Below are 19920 nucleotides of genomic sequence, written 5' to 3'. Positions count from 1 at the left end.
TCAGCCCTCAGGCACAGGGCCATGGTCTTCCCCTCCATCCATCTTCCTCCTGCCAAGCTGGCGACAACTGTTCATTGTGCCTTCTCACACCTCCTCATCTTGCCGCTCAATACCTGCCGGGGAGTTATTAGAGCTGCCACTGCTGGTGACAGAAGGAGATAAATGGGCAGTAGCAGAGAAGGGTGCCCCCTCGGCAATGAGACTGTGAGGGAGGCCAGATCTGGGGTGGGTGTGATGGTACTCTTAGCATGAGGGAGGAAAGGATGGCTCCCAGAGAGCAGGAGGCAAGAGAGGTACTTACTGAGGTATTTTGCAGGGAGAGAAAAGAACACGAAGGATGGAATGGATTCTATTCATCACAGGCCCCCAAGAGCCAGTGGTTTCTCCAGGAGTCCTATCCTGCAGAAGAATAGGGCACAAGTGTCAATTCTACCTATTTATATCGCTATAAATTTGAGCTGGTCTATGGCTTTTGAATCTTGCCTGTCACCTCTGGTCAGTTTAAGCTGCAATCCTATGTGCACACTTACCTAGGCAGGGTCAGCCCTACCACTAGGTAGAGTGAGGCAGCTGCCTCAGACAGCAAATGCTAGAGGACAGGGACTGGAGGTGAGGCGTTAGAAGACATAGTTGTGTTTGTTTGCCACATAGTTTGCCCTACACCCCCTCAGGTGCTGTGAAGGACGCTGTCCCATTGCCAGTGTTGAAGTAAAATTAAACTGGTTAGCTTCTGTATGTGGAAATGAGGGAAGGCACTATCTTGTTCTTTGTTTCAAGAAGCAAAATGTCCTGGACCAGTCCTGTAGCTGGTAAGAACACAGACTCTCTCCTACATGACACTGTTACTCTTCATGGAGATCTTCCACCTGACATTGTTTTGTGCTTCCCAACCAAATGGTAGAAAATTCCACTAATGACTGGAATCTGTGGCTAGAAGACCATTCTTTTGCTAGGAGTGATAGTAGCTAAGAGCACAGTGATGTTTCTCATGGGAGCTCATGGTTGGTAGCTACCTAGAAACCTTGTTCAGTCATTTGAAGGAGGTGGGAATCACAACTTGGAGCAGGAGACCCAAAGCTAGTGGAGGGGATATTGTAAAGTGGGTGCATTTGTGTGTGAGGGAGAAGAAAAAGGCATTTGTGGAGTCTGGAGTGAGACAAAGAGAGAGAGCTATGCTGGCTGAATGTACTTTGGGGTGCAAGGCATCTTTCTCTGGCAGTGCTGCCCATACAACTTCTCATTGCTCAAGGAAGTAAGGGAGCATGCAAGAGTGTTTAGAAATATCTGTTCATTAAAAAGCAGGCAGAGGAGCTGTAAACAGTGTAAGCCCCAAAGCTGCATCCAGTTTTGGAACATCATCAGCAGTGCTTTTTTTCTGGGGGGTACGCAGGGGCACGCATACCCCTAAACATTTTGTGAATCTTTGTACTTTTCCCCCATTTACTGTATTTATTTTTCCCAATTTGATCTATAAAATGGTGGTTTTCTTGAGTCAAAATGAGAGTACCCCTAAACATTTTTTAAGAAAAAAGTACTGGTTATCAGTATCCATGGACCTCAAACTGTAGACTAGACATTATTATGTCTTATCCTTTGCCTAGGACTAGATTCTAGGGGTGTGTGTGCACAACTCAGGGTGCTCCCAGGCAACATGGTTACTGAGCATTCATCCTAATTTGTTTACAGGGTAGATAGGCAATGTCAGCTAGTTAATGAATGGGCTTCTTGTGCAAGACCTCCCAATCAACTGGCATTGTGCAGCCTGAATTTGCCAGTACATGATTGAATCCCACCTGAAAATAGCAATAGTCTGCAAATGTCCTCAGCTTGAAGTGTGAACCCAACCACTCAGGCTGGGGTGATTTCATACTTAATCCTTAGCAATTATTCTTAATTTCTTTCCCAGTTTGGGTTCTTTGACTCAGAACTTAAGACAGGGCAACATTTTGGTGCAGGTGCAGTGTGGTCCATAGGTCACTGGCAATTGCAACAAGAAAATAATTCACCAGGCTCCAAACAGCTAGAGCTAAAGGTTAAATGTTCGCTTTCCAGCCTCACTGTGACTCTAACAGCTCAAGTGCACTGAGGTGACAGGAGCCGTCCTGAGCTAAGAACCCATATTAATTTAAGTCATCTGACTGGTAAGTGTTCTCAACTTCTGTTAATTTCCCATTGAACATCGTGAAGGCCAAGAGCGTACTCTGGATAGCAGGACTGTGTTCATTTACATTTTTCCATACGCTTTGGTAAACTAAATCATCTTATGGGGCACGGACGTTTCCTGTTCTTCTCATAAGCCCTTCTTCCGGATATCTTTGGATTTCCTCAGAGCTGTCCTTCCTCCATCTGTGGTTCTGCAAAGTCTCCACAAGATACTTGCAAGTTTGTGGATTCTCCAGCTGCAGGTATGTGGATTTGTACAGATTAGGAACTGGCAGGCAAATAATGAGCTGCTTAATTCAGATTAATATGGGACATTTAGTACGGTACTATGGCCCTTCTTATCTGCTTAGGGTTGTTTGGTCACAATACTGAAGTGACGGTAGAAACCACAACTGGAAGAGTTGTCCTCCTACGTCATTCATAAATGGTAGCATAAATGCTGTCTGGTCTAGACTCCAGTCTACAAACTTTGCTCTCTTGCCAGCTTCCTCCTTGCCCACAGTGCACAGCTCCTCCTATCTGTAGGCCTTACAGTATAACTTTGCTCCGCAGACTCGTCTGGAACGGATTAATCCACTTGCCATTACTTTCAATGGGAAAGTTCGCTTCAGGTTAAGTGTGCTTCAGTTTAAGTATGGACTTCCAGAACCAATTACACTCATACTTCGGGTTAAGTACGCTTCAGGTTGAGTACTCCGCGGACCCGTCTGGAACGGATTAATCCACTTTCCATTACTTTCAATGGGAAAGTTCGCTTCAGGTTAAGTACAGACTTCCAGAACCAATTCTGTACTTAAACCGAGGTACCACTGTACAGTGCCATAAAGGATGGGGAAAAGCAGTGCTTTTTTCTAAAATTAAAAAATGTTAAGTGTACTCTCATTTTCCTACTCATATTGAAATACTGCCCCTCAATGAGGCCAAACTTAGATTCACAAAATGTTTAGGGGGATGCGTCCCCCTGCGTCCCCCCAGAAAAAAAGCACTGGGTGAAACACAGTAGGCCTACGCTGTGCTGATATAGGTCGTGGTTGCTGCTTGCCGCTTTCCCTCCCCTTGTTGCCGACACCATCTTTCCCCTTCTCCTCTTGCTGCCTTCCACTACTTTTCTGCTGCACCTCCTCTTCCCTCTGCCACTGCCTCCAATGCAAGGACATCCTTGCAGCATCTTTGCCGCTCAGTATCACACTGCGAGGAGGAGGCCTTTCCACAGAGCAAGGTATGGCAGTTATGGTAGTCACAGAGAGGGTAGCCACCACTGCCATTTGGCTACCACCGTGGCAAACATTGTTGAAAGTTTGTCTCTGCTAAACTTTAAAGTTCAACAGAGGGCCAAGTGCAAGTGGTCCCTCAGTCACAATGCCTTGTGCTCTTTCTCTCTGCAGATCAGCTGTTCCTTACCCTCGGAGCATTATTTGCATTCAGCTCGGCCCTTTTGAGCATTGTAGCAGTTTTTTATACATTGACCCCTCTCAAGAGATTTAGTTGTATGGGTATTCAACTAAATTCTTGCCCTAAGTTGTTTTCTCCCAGTGGCTCCACTTTTCCTTATCGTGATCCCCTGAAGGCAGGCATTTCTGGATTTCTTCTTCTGCTCTTCCTAGGAAGAATTGTGGCTGCCACTTGCATCATCTGTTTCCTCTGTTTGCACCCCCTTGGAGGTTTCTAGCTGCAGATCAGCTAGCAGCCCTCCCACTTCTTACAGGATGGATGCAGAGTAAAAATCGCCAGCCAACTTGAAGAGGAAATCCCCAACGATACTGCAATCCCAGCTTTCTGCAGTTTCTCCATTATAGGCTTGAAGCTCTGCCGCTGTCTCGGGGTTTCAAAAATAGATCTTAACAAGCTGGACTTTCACTTCCCCATGTTTCAGCACGTGGAAATTGTGCAACGTCTTAAGCACAGCTTCTTTAATTCTAAACCTCTTAAATCTCATCACTAGATCTCTCACTTTGCTGCTGTTTGGCTCCCTTGGACTGGGGGCCCAATAAACTTGTTCAGTGTCTTGCGAGGTCACTTCTACTGGCAATTTCAAATCCTGGAACCAGTGCAATATGAATGAAGGCCCCAGACCTGAACGTAAGATTTTACCCTGCATATTCTCCTACATCTCCAGGCGTAACTGTAAGTCTATAGCTGCCATTTTCAATTTCAGCAGCTAGCTCTTTTCAGAGCATTTTAAGGTAAGCTAGAATTTCCCCTTTGCTTAACTGGGCCCCATCATGCACCATGTCAGCATCTTGGTGACACTGACAGGGCCAATTTTTCCTGTTGTTTTAGTTGGGAAAATTGAGGATTTGAAGCTTTCCACTGGAAATATATAAAAAGAGAAGGGTCAAAGATGCTGAAGAGTATTATTATTATTATTATTATTATTATTATTATTATTATTATTATTGTTATTAAAATGCCCCATGTGTTCAACCCCAAAAGGCCTTCTTCAGAGGCTTTCCTGCAAAACAACAGGTCCACACGTGAATTAATCACAGTTACATTTTGTTTTATACATGTTTTATTAATTTGTGGTCCTATCTTTCTGTAAAAGAAAAAAGATATTGTAGATATTGCTTGTAAACTTGCATCCATATCAATTAGCATATGCAAATAAGTGTCATTTTTAAAAACCTTTTTGCTGGTGTTGCATGTCCTCTTATTAGTGGTGTGCTGAGTGGCCACTCTAACTGAAACTTATCTCTGCTCTTTCACTGTTTAACCTGGCAGGCAGAAGGAGCAAGGGGTCTACATTGCAGCTTCCATACACTTATCCACCTCTGTGCAGTCCTATAGAAGAGTCACAGTCTTCATAGAATTGTAGAGTTGGAAGGGACCATGAGGGTCATCTAGTCCAACCCCCTTCAATGCAGGACTCTTTTGCCCAATGTGAGTCTTGAACCCACAACCCTGAGATTAAAAGACTTCTGCTCTACCAACTGAGCTGCCCAGCAGCTAGGGTTCAGGAGGCGCGCACATCAGCTGTTTAGCTCCCTCCCATGAAGTCTGTCTTCATGGTTAGAATCAGGCAGGCGCACTGGCACACAGAAAGGCGTATTGTAAAACAAAAGCAAAAAATCCCAACAACACACATGCTGCAGAGGCAACAACCTATGGTGTTTTGGTGCCTGAGACAGAAAATCCATAGTGTGCACGGCAATGATCACAAGCAACCATGCCATGTTTGAAAGGGTAGGGGATGGCAAAGTTTTCCCCCCAGAGGTGGTGGTAACTGTGGAAGGGATAGCCCCTGTAGCAGACAGCAAATTTAACTGAGCATCAGATTCCTGCACCCCATGGTACTCCACAACCAGCCAACTCATAACTCCACATGCTCCCTCCAAACGTCTCCTGGTCCTTTCGTCTACTTCTTTTAATTTTTACAATTTATTTTTAATTTCAAGTAATGGAACATATCCATACAAGGATTAGTAGCTGTACAGCAAAGAAAGCAAAATAGCGGCTGACGGTTGTCGTTTTAGACGTTCCAAGAAAGGCAATCTAGCGAAAGCGTATCTCCATAAGGTTCAAGGAGTTGACGGAGGGTGAAAACTATGTTCAATTGCCTTAACAAAGTCTCTCTGATCCTTTCCTAATTGAAAGCTGGTGACAAACTGCTTCTTTGCCCCTCCGCTTAGATATGAGGAGTGTCTGTTCCCAAACGCTCCTGGGTGTTGCATTCTAAACAAGGCTGCCAGCTTCCCAGCTATCAGAAAAAACATATTAAGTTATTAAGGACTACAGCAGTTCTTTTGTTAAGGCCCCTGGCAGCTCATCAGCTGGGCGTTCCCCATTATCAAGATGGCCAAATTCATGACGTTATGAAAGATGAAACTTTAGAACATGAGTGTTTCTCCCTCCTCCCTCTTTTTTATTGTTTAAATCTCATAATAATTAAAGTCACGGGGGTGGGGATGCCCTTGTTTTTTAAGCAGGAGGCTTGTGGCTTTTTGCATATGCATACCAATAACATGCAAGCCATTTAAATGTTTGAAATAATAGTCACTTGAGATGCAAACTCCCTCTGCTGGTCTCTCCAAATAGCACATATGCTTTCAAGCCATGCCAGGGTGAAGGGAGATTGCCAAAGCCAGATGAGGTGGAGAAATGGAAGTAGCAGAAAGTTAACTATTTGAAGACACTGCAGGATGCATGAGGCTTTGAAAGTCCTGGACCAGCTTCAGAAAATGGGAATTGGGAGCACGGTATTACAGTGGTCCCAATCCTGCCTTCAGAACCAAGTCCAGAGAGTAGCATTGGGAGAGTGCCCCCTGGTGGCTCTTATGAGGTGCTGCAGGGAACTGTCTTACCTCCACTGAAGCCGCTGGGAGTGGTCATTAGGAGTTTGGGGGCAAGGTGCCAATGGTTATTTCTCCTTAACCATTGAATCAAAAGAGGCTGCTGCGCAGTTCCTGGGCCATTGCCTGGATGCAGCGGTGAAATGGATGAGCTTAAACAAGCTGAGCTTGTATCCTGGCAAGACAGAGGCGCTAAGGGTGAGTAGCTCCCGTGTTCGAGAAATTGGTCAGTTTCCTACCCTGGATGGGGCTGCACGAGCAGGTTCTCAGTTTGGGGGTGCTTCTGGTCCAGCTTGGTCACGGGAGGCTCAGGTAGTAGCCTCTGTGGCTAGAAGTTCCTTTGACCAGCTGCGGCTGATTCAACAGCAACAGTCATTCCTGGACTGGGAAAGCCTTGCCACAGTAGTTTGTGAATTTTCAATGCTGTCAATTTACTGCAATGCACTCTATGTGGGCATTTCCTCCTGCTTGATCTAGAAACTGCAGTTAGTACAAAATGCTGCAGCATGATTGCTGACAGGAGTGAGGCCTTGTCAGCATATAACACCTGTGCTCAGAGATCTGTACTGGTTGCTGATTTGCTGCTGGGTTTAAGGTGTCACTATTAGGATATAAAGCCCTTAAGAACTGGGGACCGGTTTATGTATGAGATCACCTTACCCTCCATTGGCCCCCTCGACACTCAATCATTTAGTGCGACAGCGCCTACACTTTGGAACTCCCTGCCTCTTGAGATCAAGAGGTGTCTTCATTGCACTCTTCTTGGTGCCTGCTGGAAACTTTCTTGTTTAGGGAAGCCCACCTTGATGCTTAGGAAGTACAGTCATACCTTGGTTTAAGTACGCTTCGGTTTGAGTACTTTCAGTTTAAGTACTCCGGGGACCCGTCTGGAACGGATTAATCCACTTTCCATTACTTTCAATGGGAAAGTTCACTTCAGGTTAAGTACAGACTTCCGGAACCAATTGTGTACTTAAACCGAGGTACCACTGTAATTTTAATCTGTTTTAGTATCTTAACGTCTGTATGTTTTAGAATAGGGTTGCAATTTTACTGTTTTATCTTTTGTGAACTGCTTTGAAAGGTTGTGTGTTGTTGTTTTACAATCAAGCAGCATATAAATGTCATGAAATAAATAAATAAGGCTTTGCAGAAGTGGCTATTAAGGAGGGTTTTGGGGGGACAGAAATGGTTTGGCTAGATGCAAATGGGGGGAATTCTTTTCTCCGATGTCTCCAAAAGGGCAACAATCCTTTCTTGGTTTTCTTTCTCCTAACAGGAGCCAAAACCACTGCAGTCATGGCGGAACTTCAACGTCTTCCCTCCTTGAGACGAGTTGCCGTTTGTGGGGGCACTCATGGGAATGAGATGTCGGGAGTTTTCCTGGCCAAGCACTGGCTCAGGGACCCCTCTGAGTTGCAACGCGGCACCTTCCATGCTACGCCCTTCCTGGGCAACCCACGGGCAGTTGAGCAATGTGTGCGCTACATTGGAAGGGATCTTAATCGGGCATTCCTCAATGAATTTCTCACGTGAGTCTATGGTACTGTGTGTTGCTCTGCAGAGCTTCCCTAGGAAAGGCAAGAGTTATGCCAGTCTTGCTACTGGGGAAGGGAACCTGCTTTGGCTTGCATTCCTCTCAGTTAGATCTGAAGATGTGTTGGAGTGCTAAATCATCACTCAAGGCTGGCTTTTGCTGCATAAGGCTGGGGTGGGGAACTTTTGGCCCTCTAGATGTTTCTGAACTACAACTCCTCTCATCCCAGGCCATTGGCCATGCTTGCTAGGGCTGATGGGAGTTGTAATTCAGAAACATCTGGAAGGCCTCCATGGGAAAATGTCATCTCACCTTCAATCCTGGTTGAAGTCCCTCTTTTGGCCCACAATTTTGCCATCACCTTTGTTTTGCTCATCTGTTTCTTAGCTCCAAGGATTCAGACCACTATGAACTTCAACGTGCTCAGGAGATCAACCAGAGCTTTGGGCCCAGGGGTTCATCTCAGGCCTATGACTTTATGTTTGACCTACATAACACCACAGCCAACATGGGCGCCTGCCTTTTTGTGGCCACTGAGCACTGCCTGTTGCCCATGCACATGTGTCACTACATTCAGGTAAGCCCATGATCCTGGGATCTGCTGAAAATCTCATTTCTCCAACTTTTTCAGTGAAGTAAGGCTAAAGTTTCCCTTTAAAAGCTACTTCCGTTCTTTTCTCCACAGAAACATTACTCATTGGGGCCCTGCACCATCTTCCTTTATCAGCAGCCAGGAGAGGAGACTATTTACCTCACTTCAGTGGCCAAAGCTGGACTAGGTAGGGAGTGATAATCAGCCTGGGCATTCTTGATGGCAGAGAACTATCTGTTCTAGGTCAACTTTGACAGGAGGGGCAGGGCCACTCACCTGCCAGTCATCTCATGTCATGATGCCGGGAGGAGGGTCTGCTTTGCCAGTGCATTCAGCAACTAGCAGGACTGAACTCTCTGCTCTTCAGCTGTCCAGCAGAGGGTCATTAGCTGGTAAGCAAGGGTTAAATCCTGCTGCTTTGGCTGCATGCGCCCATTCTCAGCAGGGGTCTGAAGTGAGTTGATTGGCAGGTGGATGTGGTTTGGGGGAAATTGCCTCCTGGCCAAATTGGACACCCCCACCCATAAGCTGGCCAAGATTGTACTGTGAACCACAGGTTCCTCACTTCTGTTTTAGGGGGTGCCTGTCTTTTGAAGGGGAAGGACCCAGATGGAATAGATTTATCTAGCTTTCAGGTGATGGGCCTTAAATATGCAACAGCTAACTGTTATACTTCAGATGCCCCTGTCTCCCATCGTGCTCAGGTCTTAAATGCCAGTTTTTCTCACCTACATGAGTCGTTCTAGTTGCCGCGGCCTTCAAGGGCCACTAAATGTTTTTGGTTCTTGGCATAGCACAGTGGGCCATATTGAGATACCTATTTACCTACATTAAATGTGTTTCATATAGGTGTACTAACAGCAGACGTTCAACCCAAAGGTAATGGCAAGCTGTGCTTTAAAAAATTACCAAAGCAAGGGAATGAAATGCACAGGATCAGACCATCGCTGTACCAGTTATGCAAAAGGCTTTCGGGAAGCTCATGCTTTACGTAAGATAGGCAGAGGGACTCTGCTGAGATAATTCCATAACTGTGTGAGGGACAGGGGATATCGCGAAGTCCCTCCCCTCCTGAGTTCAAGCCCGTCCCCGAGCAAAGGGGAAAGCAGGGAGAGTTCCGATTCCAGTGGGGAAGCAGGAAGTCGTGTCCGAGGCTCAGGCAAGGTAGAGGAGCCAGGGTCCCAGGTGGGACAGGAAGGGGCAAGCAAGGGGGGAAGACCCATCCCTCCAACTCCAGAATTACGCAGGAAGAGGAGGGGCAAGAGGATGGGTCTGCCAAAGCTTTTGTGTTGGAGAAAGACGCGCCAAAAGCCATTAGGAGGTTCTGAAACCGACTGACAACATCGCTCCGTGTAAATAGCAATGACTTGAGCACTGTAAATACGCAGCACCAATAAAAGAATAAAATGCAGAGCTGCGTAGCGTCGTTACTCTGAAGTAGTCCACTCCGGCCACTGTGACAGCAACCTCCTAATCATTTTTGGGCTACTTCGGAGTTGCCGGGATGAGCGTGTCCGAGGCGGAGAAGTGGCGGCAGATCGCTGAGCAAGCCCAGCTAGAACTGCAACAGCTGTCGCTGCAGGCGCAGGGAGAATTGAAGGCAGCTAAAGAGGAGACTAAGAAGGTCCAGGACGACCGGCTACAACTTGCGGAACAGGTGAGAGAGCTCCAGGAAAAAGAGCAGCATTTAAGGGCGGTGGCGGTAGACCTCCAAAACAAGCTGGATGCAGAGAAAAACAAGGCGGGAGGGGCTCCCCAAGTCCAAGTGCTGCCAGGAAGGAGAGCAGGGACCCTTGTAAGCAAGTTCAATGGAGACCCGAAGGAGTTTCAGGGCTTTGAGACTGAGATCGTGTATGCTCTTGAGCTGCACCAGAATGAGTTCCCCGATGATGAGCACAGAGTAGCGTTTATTGTGGAACATCTCACCGGAGCAGCCAGGGAGTGGCTAAGACCATTAATCGCAACCAAGAATCCTTGCATGAAAAATGTCCAACAATTTCTAGAAGGTTTGAGGACGATGTATTCGTCCGATAGTCATTTGGACCAGACTAAGGAGGAACTGCATAATTTACGCCAAGGAAATATGACAGTTCGCGCATATTGGGCGAAATTCACCATGCTGGTGCACAGACTGGGGTGGGTTTTGGATTCGCCTCCCATGCAAGCTGCGTTTTACTTGGGTTTGAGCGAGGAGGTGAAGGATGAACTCTCGAGAGGTCCAAAGCCCAGTACTATGGATCAGCTGAGCAAAGCAGCTCTGGCGGTGGGGGTGAGGCAGGAATCCCGGTGGAACGACAAGCAAGCGACGCGCGCAAAGCGGGCTTGGTTCCCACGGTCGCAGGAGAAGCCACTCCCTCAACAACCCTTTCAGGCCACGCCTGGAGCCAGCCAGGACCAGGAGCCCATGCAGATTGATAGCGCGCGCGCGCGGGCTTTTCAAACCCCAGCGGCGCCAAGACGCAAGGAGGGAAGGGGCGGGAATTGCTTTCTCTGCAACTCACCCCAGCATCTCGTCAGAGACTGCCCACATCGCAGGGAGTGGCAAGGAAAGGCGGGAACGGTGGTGCCCTCCCCCACTGACGCAGCACCACAGCAGGGAAACGGGAAAGCCTGGCTGCAGGAGACAAGGGGCAGCAGCCAGGCACAGTCAGCAGACAACAGCCCCAGCCCGCCCACCCGCACAGAGAGGTGCAGAGCCAGCCCACCCCTCCCAGAGCAGGAGTGGTTCTAGAAGTGACGCTAACGCTCCCAAATGGCTATCCCCTGACGGTCCTCGCCTTAATTGACAGTGGGGCGTCCGCCAACTTCTTCTCGAGAAGCTTTGCAGAAGAGCACCAAATCCAGCTTTTGCAGTTGGATTTTCCTCTGCACGTAGCAACCATTGACGGCAGGGAGCTGCTGGGAGGGGCCATCACACATCAAACCCCCCCCATGAGAATGACGGTGGGAAGGCACTCAGAGACACTGGCGTTCAACGTCACCACCATCTCAGACCCCCCCATCGTCTTGGGCATGAGCTGGCTGGCGCGCCACGACCCCTCCATCAGTTGGCACCAGAGGTGCATCACGTTTGGGTCAGACTTTTGTCTGGAACATTGCATGCAGCACCAACCAGGGGAGGGGCCTCCGATAGCCACGGTGGCCACCATGCATATCAAAGGGGGTGAGGCAATACCCAAGCAGTACTGGGACCTGCAGGAGGTCTTCAGCGAAGCGGAGTCCGACCACCTACCCCCGCACAGGCCTTTTGACTGCCAGATCAACCTGGTGCCAGGGGCGACGATACCCCCAGCCAAGCTGTACGCCATGTCAGACCAGGAGCTGGAGGATCTGCGCGCTTTCATCGACAAGAACCTCAAGCGGGGGTTCATAAGGGAAAGCAAGGCAGCAGGGGGCAGCCCGGTCTTCTGGGTGGACAAGAAAGACACGCAACAGCGCCGTCTTGTGGTGGACTTTAGACGGCTGAATTCGGTGACAGAGCCCGTGGCTTTCCCCATGCCCAGAGTGGATGATCTCCTGACAGCGGCACGCAGGGGCAAGATTTTCACCAAGCTGGACCTAAGGGGGGCGTACAACTTGATCAGGATCCGGGAAGGAGATGAATGGAAAACCACGATGTTCACGCCTCTGGGCTCTTTTGAATATCTGGTGATGCCCTTCGGTTTGCAAGGGGGCTCAGCATGCTTCCAGGCCTTCATGCACCACGTCCTGGGGTCCCTCCTCTTCAGGAAATGCTTGGTCTTCCTAGATGACATCCTTATCTACTCGAATGACCCAGTGCAGCATGTGAAAGATGTCAGAGAGGTGTTGCAACGCCTGAAGGAGCACCACCTGTATGTGAAGCTGGAGAAGTGCAAGTTTCACACCAAAGAGGTGGACTTCCTGGGCTACAAGCTGTCAGACAAGGGGCTGGCGATGGACAAGGACAAGGTGCAGGCCATCCTGGACTGGCACAGCCCCAGGACGCGCAAAGATGCCCAACGCCTACTAGGCTTCGCTAACTTCTACAGGAAGTTCATCAAGAACTTCTCTCGCGTTACGGCTCCCATCACGGACTGCCTGAGAGGCAAGCAGAAGTTCAAGTGGACACCAGAGGCGCAAGCAGCGTTCGAAAGCCTCAAGAGAGTGTTCGCCTCAGACCAAAACCTGTTCCATGTGGTGCAGGACGCGCCCCTACGCATTGAGACAGATGCTTCTGAAAAAGCTGTGGGCGCAATTTTGTTGCAACTGGACGCCAACAGGGAGTGGAGACCCTGTGCCTTCTTCTCCAGGAAGCTGACACAGCCTGAACGCAACTACACAGTGTTTGATAGGGAACTTCTTGCGATCTACGCTGCGTTCCAGCACTGGCGACACTTCCTGGTGGGCGCGAAGCACCCCATCCAGGTGTGCACAGACCACAAGAACCTGGAGTTCTGGAGAACTGCCAGGGTGCTCAACCAGCGGCAGATACGGTGGGCAGAGTTCTTCTCGAACTTCAACTTCTCCATCCACTACATCCCGGGGGAGCAGAATGTCAGGGCGGATGCCCTCTCCCGCAAGCCAGAGTACATGGAGGAGGAGGCGCCACCAGCCCCAAGGCACATTTTCCCCCCGTCGGCATGGTCCTGCGGAGCAGCTATGGTGAGCGAGGCAGAACTCACAGCACTGACGGCAGCGGATGAATTTGCCAACCGCATCTTCAGAGAACTGAGAGGGGGGAGGGAGCAGGCAAAAGACTTTGCAGAACGCAGAGGGCTGCTTTTCTACAAGGGTGCGCTGTACCTACCCACCACCCAGCTTCGACGTACGGTCCTCAAGCAGATGCACGACAACCCTACAGCGGGGCATTTTGGAAGGGACAAAACCGCTCACCTAGTCATGAGACACTTCTGGTGGCCAGGGGTGCGGGAAGATGTTCGAGACTATGTAAGGGGCTGTACCACCTGCCAGCGGGCGAAGGTGGTCAGAGCAGCGCCACCAGGGTTGCTGGAGCCCTTAGCCACACCACACAGGCCGTGGGAAGTGGTGTCCATGGACTTCATCACAGATCTGCCTTCGTCCAGGGGTAAGACTGCAGTGTTGGTGGTGGTGGACCTTATGTCCAAAATGTGTCACTTTATACCGTGTGCCAGGGCAGTCTCGGCAGAAGAGACAGCCAAACTGTTTGTTGATCACATTTTCAGACTGCATGGATTACCTTTAAGGGTTATTTCGGATCGTGGCCGCCAATTTGTTTCCAGGTTCTGGCGGCGGCTCATGAACCTCCTGCAGGTGGAGGTCAGCTTGTCGACGGCTAGACACCCGCAGACCAACGGACAAGCGGAGAGGGTCAACGCCATTCTGCAGCAGTACCTGAGATGCTACGTCAGCCAGCGGCAAACGGACTGGGTGGATCGCTTGCCACTAGCAGAATTTGCCTACAACAATGCAGTGCACGTCTCCACAGGGGTGTCGCCCTTTAAGGCCAATTACGGGCGCGACCTCAGATCTTTCCCAGAGAGGGAGAGGGAGGAGGAGGAGGAGGAGGGCCCACAGGCTGAGGATTGGGCAGAGGAACTGGAGACGGTGCACCAGCAGCTCAGAGAACACTTGGAGAGGGCCAAGGAAGCGTACAAAAAGGGGGCAGATCGCCACAGGCGACAAGGGGAGGTCATCAGGGTGGGGGACAAGGTGTGGTTGTCCTCGGAGGGCCTTCCCACCAGAGGGAGGTGCAAAAAGCTGGCACCCAAAAGGCTGGGCCCCTTCACGGTCACGCAACAGGTAAACCCGGTGGCATACAGGCTGGCACTGCCAGAGGACATGAGGGTGCATCCAGTGTTTCATAGATCGCTGCTGTCGCCGTACAGGGAAAGCAGCAGGCTCCGAGACAGCGAACAAACCCCCGAGGGAGGGGGGGAGAGGGAAGGCAGGGAGCAACTCAATGAGGCCACGGCCATCCTGGATTCAAGGTGGGGGGTGGGGGGACTGGAGTACCTCATGGCATGGGAGGATGCTCCACCGTCCCAGAATGAATGGGTCCCAGCCACTCAGATACAGGAGGAATTCTTGGTGGAAGAATTTCACGCCCTCTTTCCCCACAGACCCAAGCCCTGGCACATGGAAAGGGAGGGGGAGGAGGAGGAGGCACGGGAGAGCAGCTCACCATGGCGCTGGGAAGCGGAGTTTGAGGAACCAGAGGATGAGGTATGGGTGTCACCGAGATCCACCCAGTCAGAGGAAGGAGCAGATTGGCAGAACGTTTTTACCCCCACCAGCTCTGACGCCACGGACTTTTTGGGATTCCCGTCCGCCCAGGCGGAAGGGGGGGGCTCGCAGGACTGGGGGGAGGTATTCACACCAACGGGCTCGGAGAGCACTGAGTTCTTAGGCTTCCAGTCGTCACCGACACATGGGGGGGGCCTGGGGAGGGGTGAAGGAGAGCTTGGGAGGGGGGTGGATGTGAGGGACAGGGGATATCGCGAAGTCCCTCCCCTCCTGAGTTCAAGCCCGTCCCCGAGCAAAGGGGAAAGCAGGGAGAGTTCCGATTCCAGTGGGGAAGCAGGAAGTCGTGTCCGAGGCTCAGGCAAGGTAGAGGAGCCAGGGTCCCAGGTGGGACAGGAAGGGGCAAGCAAGGGGGGAAGACCCATCCCTCCAACTCCAGAATTACGCAGGAAGAGGAGGGGCAAGAGGATGGGTCTGCCAAAGCTTTTGTGTTGGAGAAAGACGCGCCAAAAGCCATTAGGAGGTTCTGAAACCGACTGACAACATCGCTCCGTGTAAATAGCAATGACTTGAGCACTGTAAATACGCAGCACCAATAAAAGAATAAAATGCAGAGCTGCGTAGCGTCGTTACTCTGAAGTAGTCCACTCCGGCCACTCATGCTTTACGTAAGATAGGCAGAGGGACTCTGCTGAGATAATTCCATAACTGCTTCTCTGTTATTCCCCTACAGCGTTAGAGCTGGGTCCTCAGCCCCAAGGAGTGGCGCGAGCTGACTGCCTTGCTCAGATGAGATCCATCATGGCCTGTGCTCTGGACTTCATTGAGCTTTTTAACAAAGGTGACCTATCCCATCATTCCTCGTTCTGATTCTTGGGATTTGGAGCTGGGCTAAATCAGAGGCGGGAACTCTTTTCACCCTCAGGGACTGCATTCCCTCACTAGGAGCCTCCTTCTGGGAGGCCTCGTGACAGTGGTGCACGGGCCTAGAGACAAAAGTGCGAGGGGCAGAGCCAGTGGCAAAATGGGCGGAGCCATGGGTGAGACTCTTCCCTTTGTACAGTAGGTGCCATTCCAGCCATGCAAAGGTCAGGGTTTTTAGCAAGCACACTCCTCTTCGTCTTCCATCCGGCCAAGCGAGAGGCATTGTTGGTGCTGAAGGGCAAATTCCAGCCAGGCAAAAGCACCTGATGAAATCTCAGAGCAGGGCCTGTGTGGTCTAGGGAAGGGGCGTGGCCTGGGGAGAGGCATAAGGGCCTGATAAAGAGCCCCTAGGAAGCCACATTTGGCCTCCACCCTTGAGCTAAATGAATGTGACTGGCACGGGTCCGAGAGCTTTTCTTTTGCCATGCTGTTTTCGCTGGGAAACCCTCTGTTTATTGCTGAATCGGAACAAATGTCAATAGGGTTTTCTGCAAATTGACGCTTGTTCTGATTCAGCAGTAAACAGCGGGTTTTCCCAGAGAAAGTGACAGGACACACACACACACAAAAAACCTCTTGGAGAAATCACAGGAAAAACAGAAGAAATTGAAGGACAAAGGAAAGTGTGAGTGAGCCCTTAGATACTGTAGTGACGTTGCCTTTTTAGTTTTAGTGGTGAATGTTGACAGTCTTTCCCCCTCTAAACACACATTTTTCTGTTGTGAGTATATAGACAGAAGTAGATAGTGTGTGTCTGGCCTACCAAACAACCACCATACATTACTCAGAAATCATTCTGACGATATACAGTAATTCATGTTTTATGATATATGCTTCTAAAGTGGTCTATGGTGTGATTTATGAAATTCCATCTATTAGAGACGCAGGTGGCGCTGTGGGTTAAATCACAGAGCCTAGAGCTTGCTGATCAGAAGGTTCGAATCCCTGCGACGGGGTGAGCTCCTGTTGCTCGGTCCCAGCTCCTGCCAACCTAGCAGTTTGAAAGCATGAAGTGCATGTAGATAAATAGGTACCGCTCCGGCGGGAAGGTAAACAGTGTTTCTGTGCGCTGCTCTGGTTCGTCAGAAGCGGCTTTGTCATGCTGGCCACATGACTCGGAAGCTGTATGCCGGCTCCCTCGGCCAATAATGCGAGATGAGCGCTGCAACCCCAGAGTCGGTCACGACTGGACCTAATGGTCAGGGTCCCTTTACCTTTTACCTTTATCTATTAGAGAGCTCTGTTGTTGTTTTTAAATGAACTTTGGCATGAAGCTTTGACCAACGCTCAGGTGCCACGCCTTGATGCACAGCGTGATTGTGGCTCGGGAGTGGGGTGTGGACCCAGCATTTTCTTCTGCCCTAATGGACCATTGGCTGTTAAGTGAGACACTCTCCCTTTCTCTGGTCTAGTTGTCTTTCCATCTCCTTTCGCCAGGCACATTGTTCCCAGCCTTTGAGGTTGAAGCATACAAGGTGGTTGAACGTGTGGATTTCCCCCGCTATCCTGATGGTGAGATCTCTGCTGTGATACATCCCAATCTGCAGGTGAGTAGGGAGGGAAAAGGAAAGAAGGGAGGAGCAGATCTCTCTCTCTCTCTCTCTCTCTCTCTCTCTCTCTCTCTCTGTGTGTGTGTGTGTGTAAAAAATGTAATCTGTATGCATCTTTGTAGCAGCTGCTACTGCTCTTACACAATGTGTTAAAGGACTAGGCTCCTACACCTTTAAAAAGTGTGTAGAAATGAGAATGTTTGTAGGTGTTGCAAAGGAGAGGAAACTTACAGCTGCCAGAATTCTTTCCCATACACAATTGTTGTAAGTGTCTTAGCTGTCACTTTCTGCTACATCTTCTCACCCATCACTCTGCAGGCAGCAGTGTGGGAAAACTCTTGTTGCATCTGTTCCAGCTTCTGTGAGAGTTGCTCTTGCAGAGAAGATGTAGAAATGCTTGCTCCATGTGATGCTTCGGACTGTTCTGCCTTTAGCTTATAATCAAATCCTCTCTCTTTAGGATAAAGATTTCCAGCCCCTGAAGCCCGGGGACCCCATTTTCCAGACGCTCGGTGGAGATGTGATTCTGTATGAGGGTGACAGCATCACCTACCCAGCCTTCATCAATGAGGCAGCCTATTATGAGAAGAAAGTGGCCTTCGTCAAGATGGAGAAACGCACATTCGCCCAACCTGCACTGCAGAAGGAACTTTAAATAAGTCATGTTTAATCCTGGGAACAAAGCAGACATCACCAGAAGCCAGTTCAAATGAATACATTTTATATCCTCTAAGAAGCCTCTGTAGTGTACCTCGCCCAGGCACCATATACTGCATTTGCACATAAAATGAAGAGTCCTTGTATAATTTCATAGTTTATTACTGGAGACAGCTCTATCTTGTGCTTATAGGATACGATAACATCATTCTCTGAAACAGTAGTTCATTGCCTTTTCATCCAAAGAATTTGCACTGGGCTGGTCCCCCTGCAAGTTTTCTAGATTGCCTTTTAATATCTGTGGGATGGATCTGTTCTGTTGGAGTGGATCACTGTGTTCTAATATGGTTAGAGTTAGCATGGATACAAGGTGTGAGTCTAGATTCAAATCCTGTGATCTAGTCAGGACTGCCTGAGCCATTTTAGCTCTGGCTCAGCTGCTCTACCCCCCAAATGTCCTCCTTCATGAGGGTGGCCACAAAAATAAAAGGATGCTTATTTGCATAATCTAATTTTACGTGTATCATTGCAAATTTTGCAAATGTTTATAATTTATAATTTAAATGAAAGTGCAGTGCATCTCACTATACGTACTGGGAAAGACTGTGACCAGGTGACTTGTGTGCCAGCTCAGTCTCCTGCCCTGTGCTATGAATGGGAAACTTCAAGGATCCAGCTTTCTCATATACAAGGCCCCCTGCCCTTCCTGCTTATGGTTCTTTATCTTTAAAATGGACTTGGACTGGATTGCCCTTCAGTTAGAGATAACCTTCCAATTAGAGGACTGTCCCCTGTAAAGTAAAGCAGGTTGCCACCCTTTCACTTTCAGTTGTGACACTGTTGGGAATGATCAATGAGATAATGGCAGTGGGAGGAGGAGGGAATAAGGATTCTCTCTCACTTCTAAAATAGATACATAATCTTATGAGTGAAAGGTTCCCCAGAGCTCACAGTCTTACGATTCTGGGTGCCTAATTGTTAATGGTATTGGATCTGCCCCACTGCTTGTTGCATACAATGCTGCTTTTCCATTTCCTCCCAGTATGCTACCTATGAGGTTGCCCCATACTCAGTTGGGCTACCTAGTCAAGACCCAGCACACTCTGCTCTGCCTGGTGGTAACTCTCTGGGGTTTCATTCAGTGGGGCTTTCCTAACCTTCCTGCAGCTACCCTACCTCTTGGTTCAAAACGCTGGTGATGCAGCCTGGGAACTTTAGAATGTGGGATATTTGCTCCAACGCTGAGCTATGCTCTACAAACCCTTTTATTTTGCAGTACAGGCTCCTGCCAGCTCTTGGCATAGGAGAGAGAAAGGACTTGAACAGTGGCTTAAACTGTTGCACTACAAAAAAATACAAAGTTGAGGCTTCAACAACGTAGTCCTTGGGGAGTGCTTCACATCTTGTGGAAATACATAGCAATGGGCTGGTTCTTCCAGTTCGCTACTGGCTAGCCTGAATGTTGTTTCATTGATTTAACCAGACAGTGCACACCCCCAGTAACATAGCCTAGTGGGGACGGACAGAAGCACACTAAGGTTCATTTCTTCCCATTCCATCTCAAGGCCTCTGCAAACAGGCCTTTCATTCATGTATTTGTTTTGCCCCGGAGATATTTGGATACCACCATTCAAGTTCAGGAGAATACTGACAACTCCCTGATTTTAGTGGGATTCTCCAGGAATTCTGGGCTCATGGATGAAGCCCAAAACTGAATGTATTTTGCTTTGATATTATCTGTTATAGTGTTTTGCTTTTAACTGAGATTTTGTATACCAGACAGGCAGGCAGATATTAGATTGGTTTAGAAATGAAAAAATAAAATAGAAAAATGCTGTGCAGAAGCTTGGATACAGGAAAATCACCCAAAGCTTCAGATTTGATCCATAGGAACAATATTCCATATCCAGAGGAGAGAGGAGGCCTCTTCAGCTGCAGGATAGATCCCCTGGGTCAGAGCATGCCCGCCTGAGATATCTTGCACCATGTGAAGGTGGAGTTAGCTGGTAGTTGGGTGTGCATGGG

General features: G+C 49.1%; 1 protein-coding gene across 7 annotated transcripts; it reads left to right on the top strand.

Annotated features, from left to right (window-relative positions):
- The first annotated feature begins 2039 nt into the window (after positions 1 to 2039).
- On the top strand, positions 2040 to 18407 carry ACY3 (aminoacylase 3). Of its 7 annotated transcripts, none has more exons than XM_035125830.2 (8): positions 2070 to 2405; positions 6550 to 6650; positions 7732 to 7984; positions 8377 to 8566; positions 8675 to 8768; positions 15498 to 15605; positions 17126 to 17235; positions 17699 to 18407. In XM_035125830.2, the coding sequence occupies exons 2-8, from the start codon at positions 6596 to 6598 to the stop codon at positions 17891 to 17893; spliced, it is 1005 nt and encodes a 334-aa protein (XP_034981721.2). In that variant the 5' UTR covers positions 2070 to 2405; positions 6550 to 6595; the 3' UTR covers positions 17894 to 18407. The 7 variants fall into 7 exon arrangements, with proteins under 7 accessions (XP_034981764.2, XP_034981721.2, XP_034981732.2 ...); XM_035125841.2 differs by lacking the exon at positions 6550 to 6650 and adding an exon at positions 4106 to 4242 and having other exon boundaries at positions 17699 to 18406; XM_035125863.2 differs by lacking the exon at positions 6550 to 6650 and adding an exon at positions 4106 to 4242 and having other exon boundaries at positions 2072 to 2141; positions 17699 to 18406.
- Positions 18408 to 19920: the final 1513 nt, after the last annotated feature.

This window comes from Zootoca vivipara, chromosome 1 (genome assembly GCF_963506605.1).
Source record: "Zootoca vivipara chromosome 1, rZooViv1.1, whole genome shotgun sequence".
Classification (NCBI taxonomy): domain Eukaryota; kingdom Metazoa; phylum Chordata; class Lepidosauria; order Squamata; family Lacertidae; genus Zootoca; species Zootoca vivipara.
Note: the sequence above shows the minus strand (reverse complement) of the source record. Positions and strands in the feature narration are given on the sequence as shown.

What these genes read in the sequence shown, in the direction of transcription:
- ACY3 (XM_035125830.2), top strand. Translation starts at nt 6,596, where the DNA reads ATGGATGAGCTTAAACAAGCTGAGCTTGTATCCTGGCAAGACAGAGGC. An exon ending in CATTGAGCTTTTTAACAAAG is followed by an intron (nt 15,606 to 17,125) that starts GTGACCTATCCC and finishes TCCTTTCGCCAG; the next exon opens with GCACATTGTTCCCAGCCTTT. An exon ending in TGATACATCCCAATCTGCAG is followed by an intron (nt 17,236 to 17,698) that starts GTGAGTAGGGAG and finishes CTCTCTCTTTAG; the next exon opens with GATAAAGATTTCCAGCCCCT.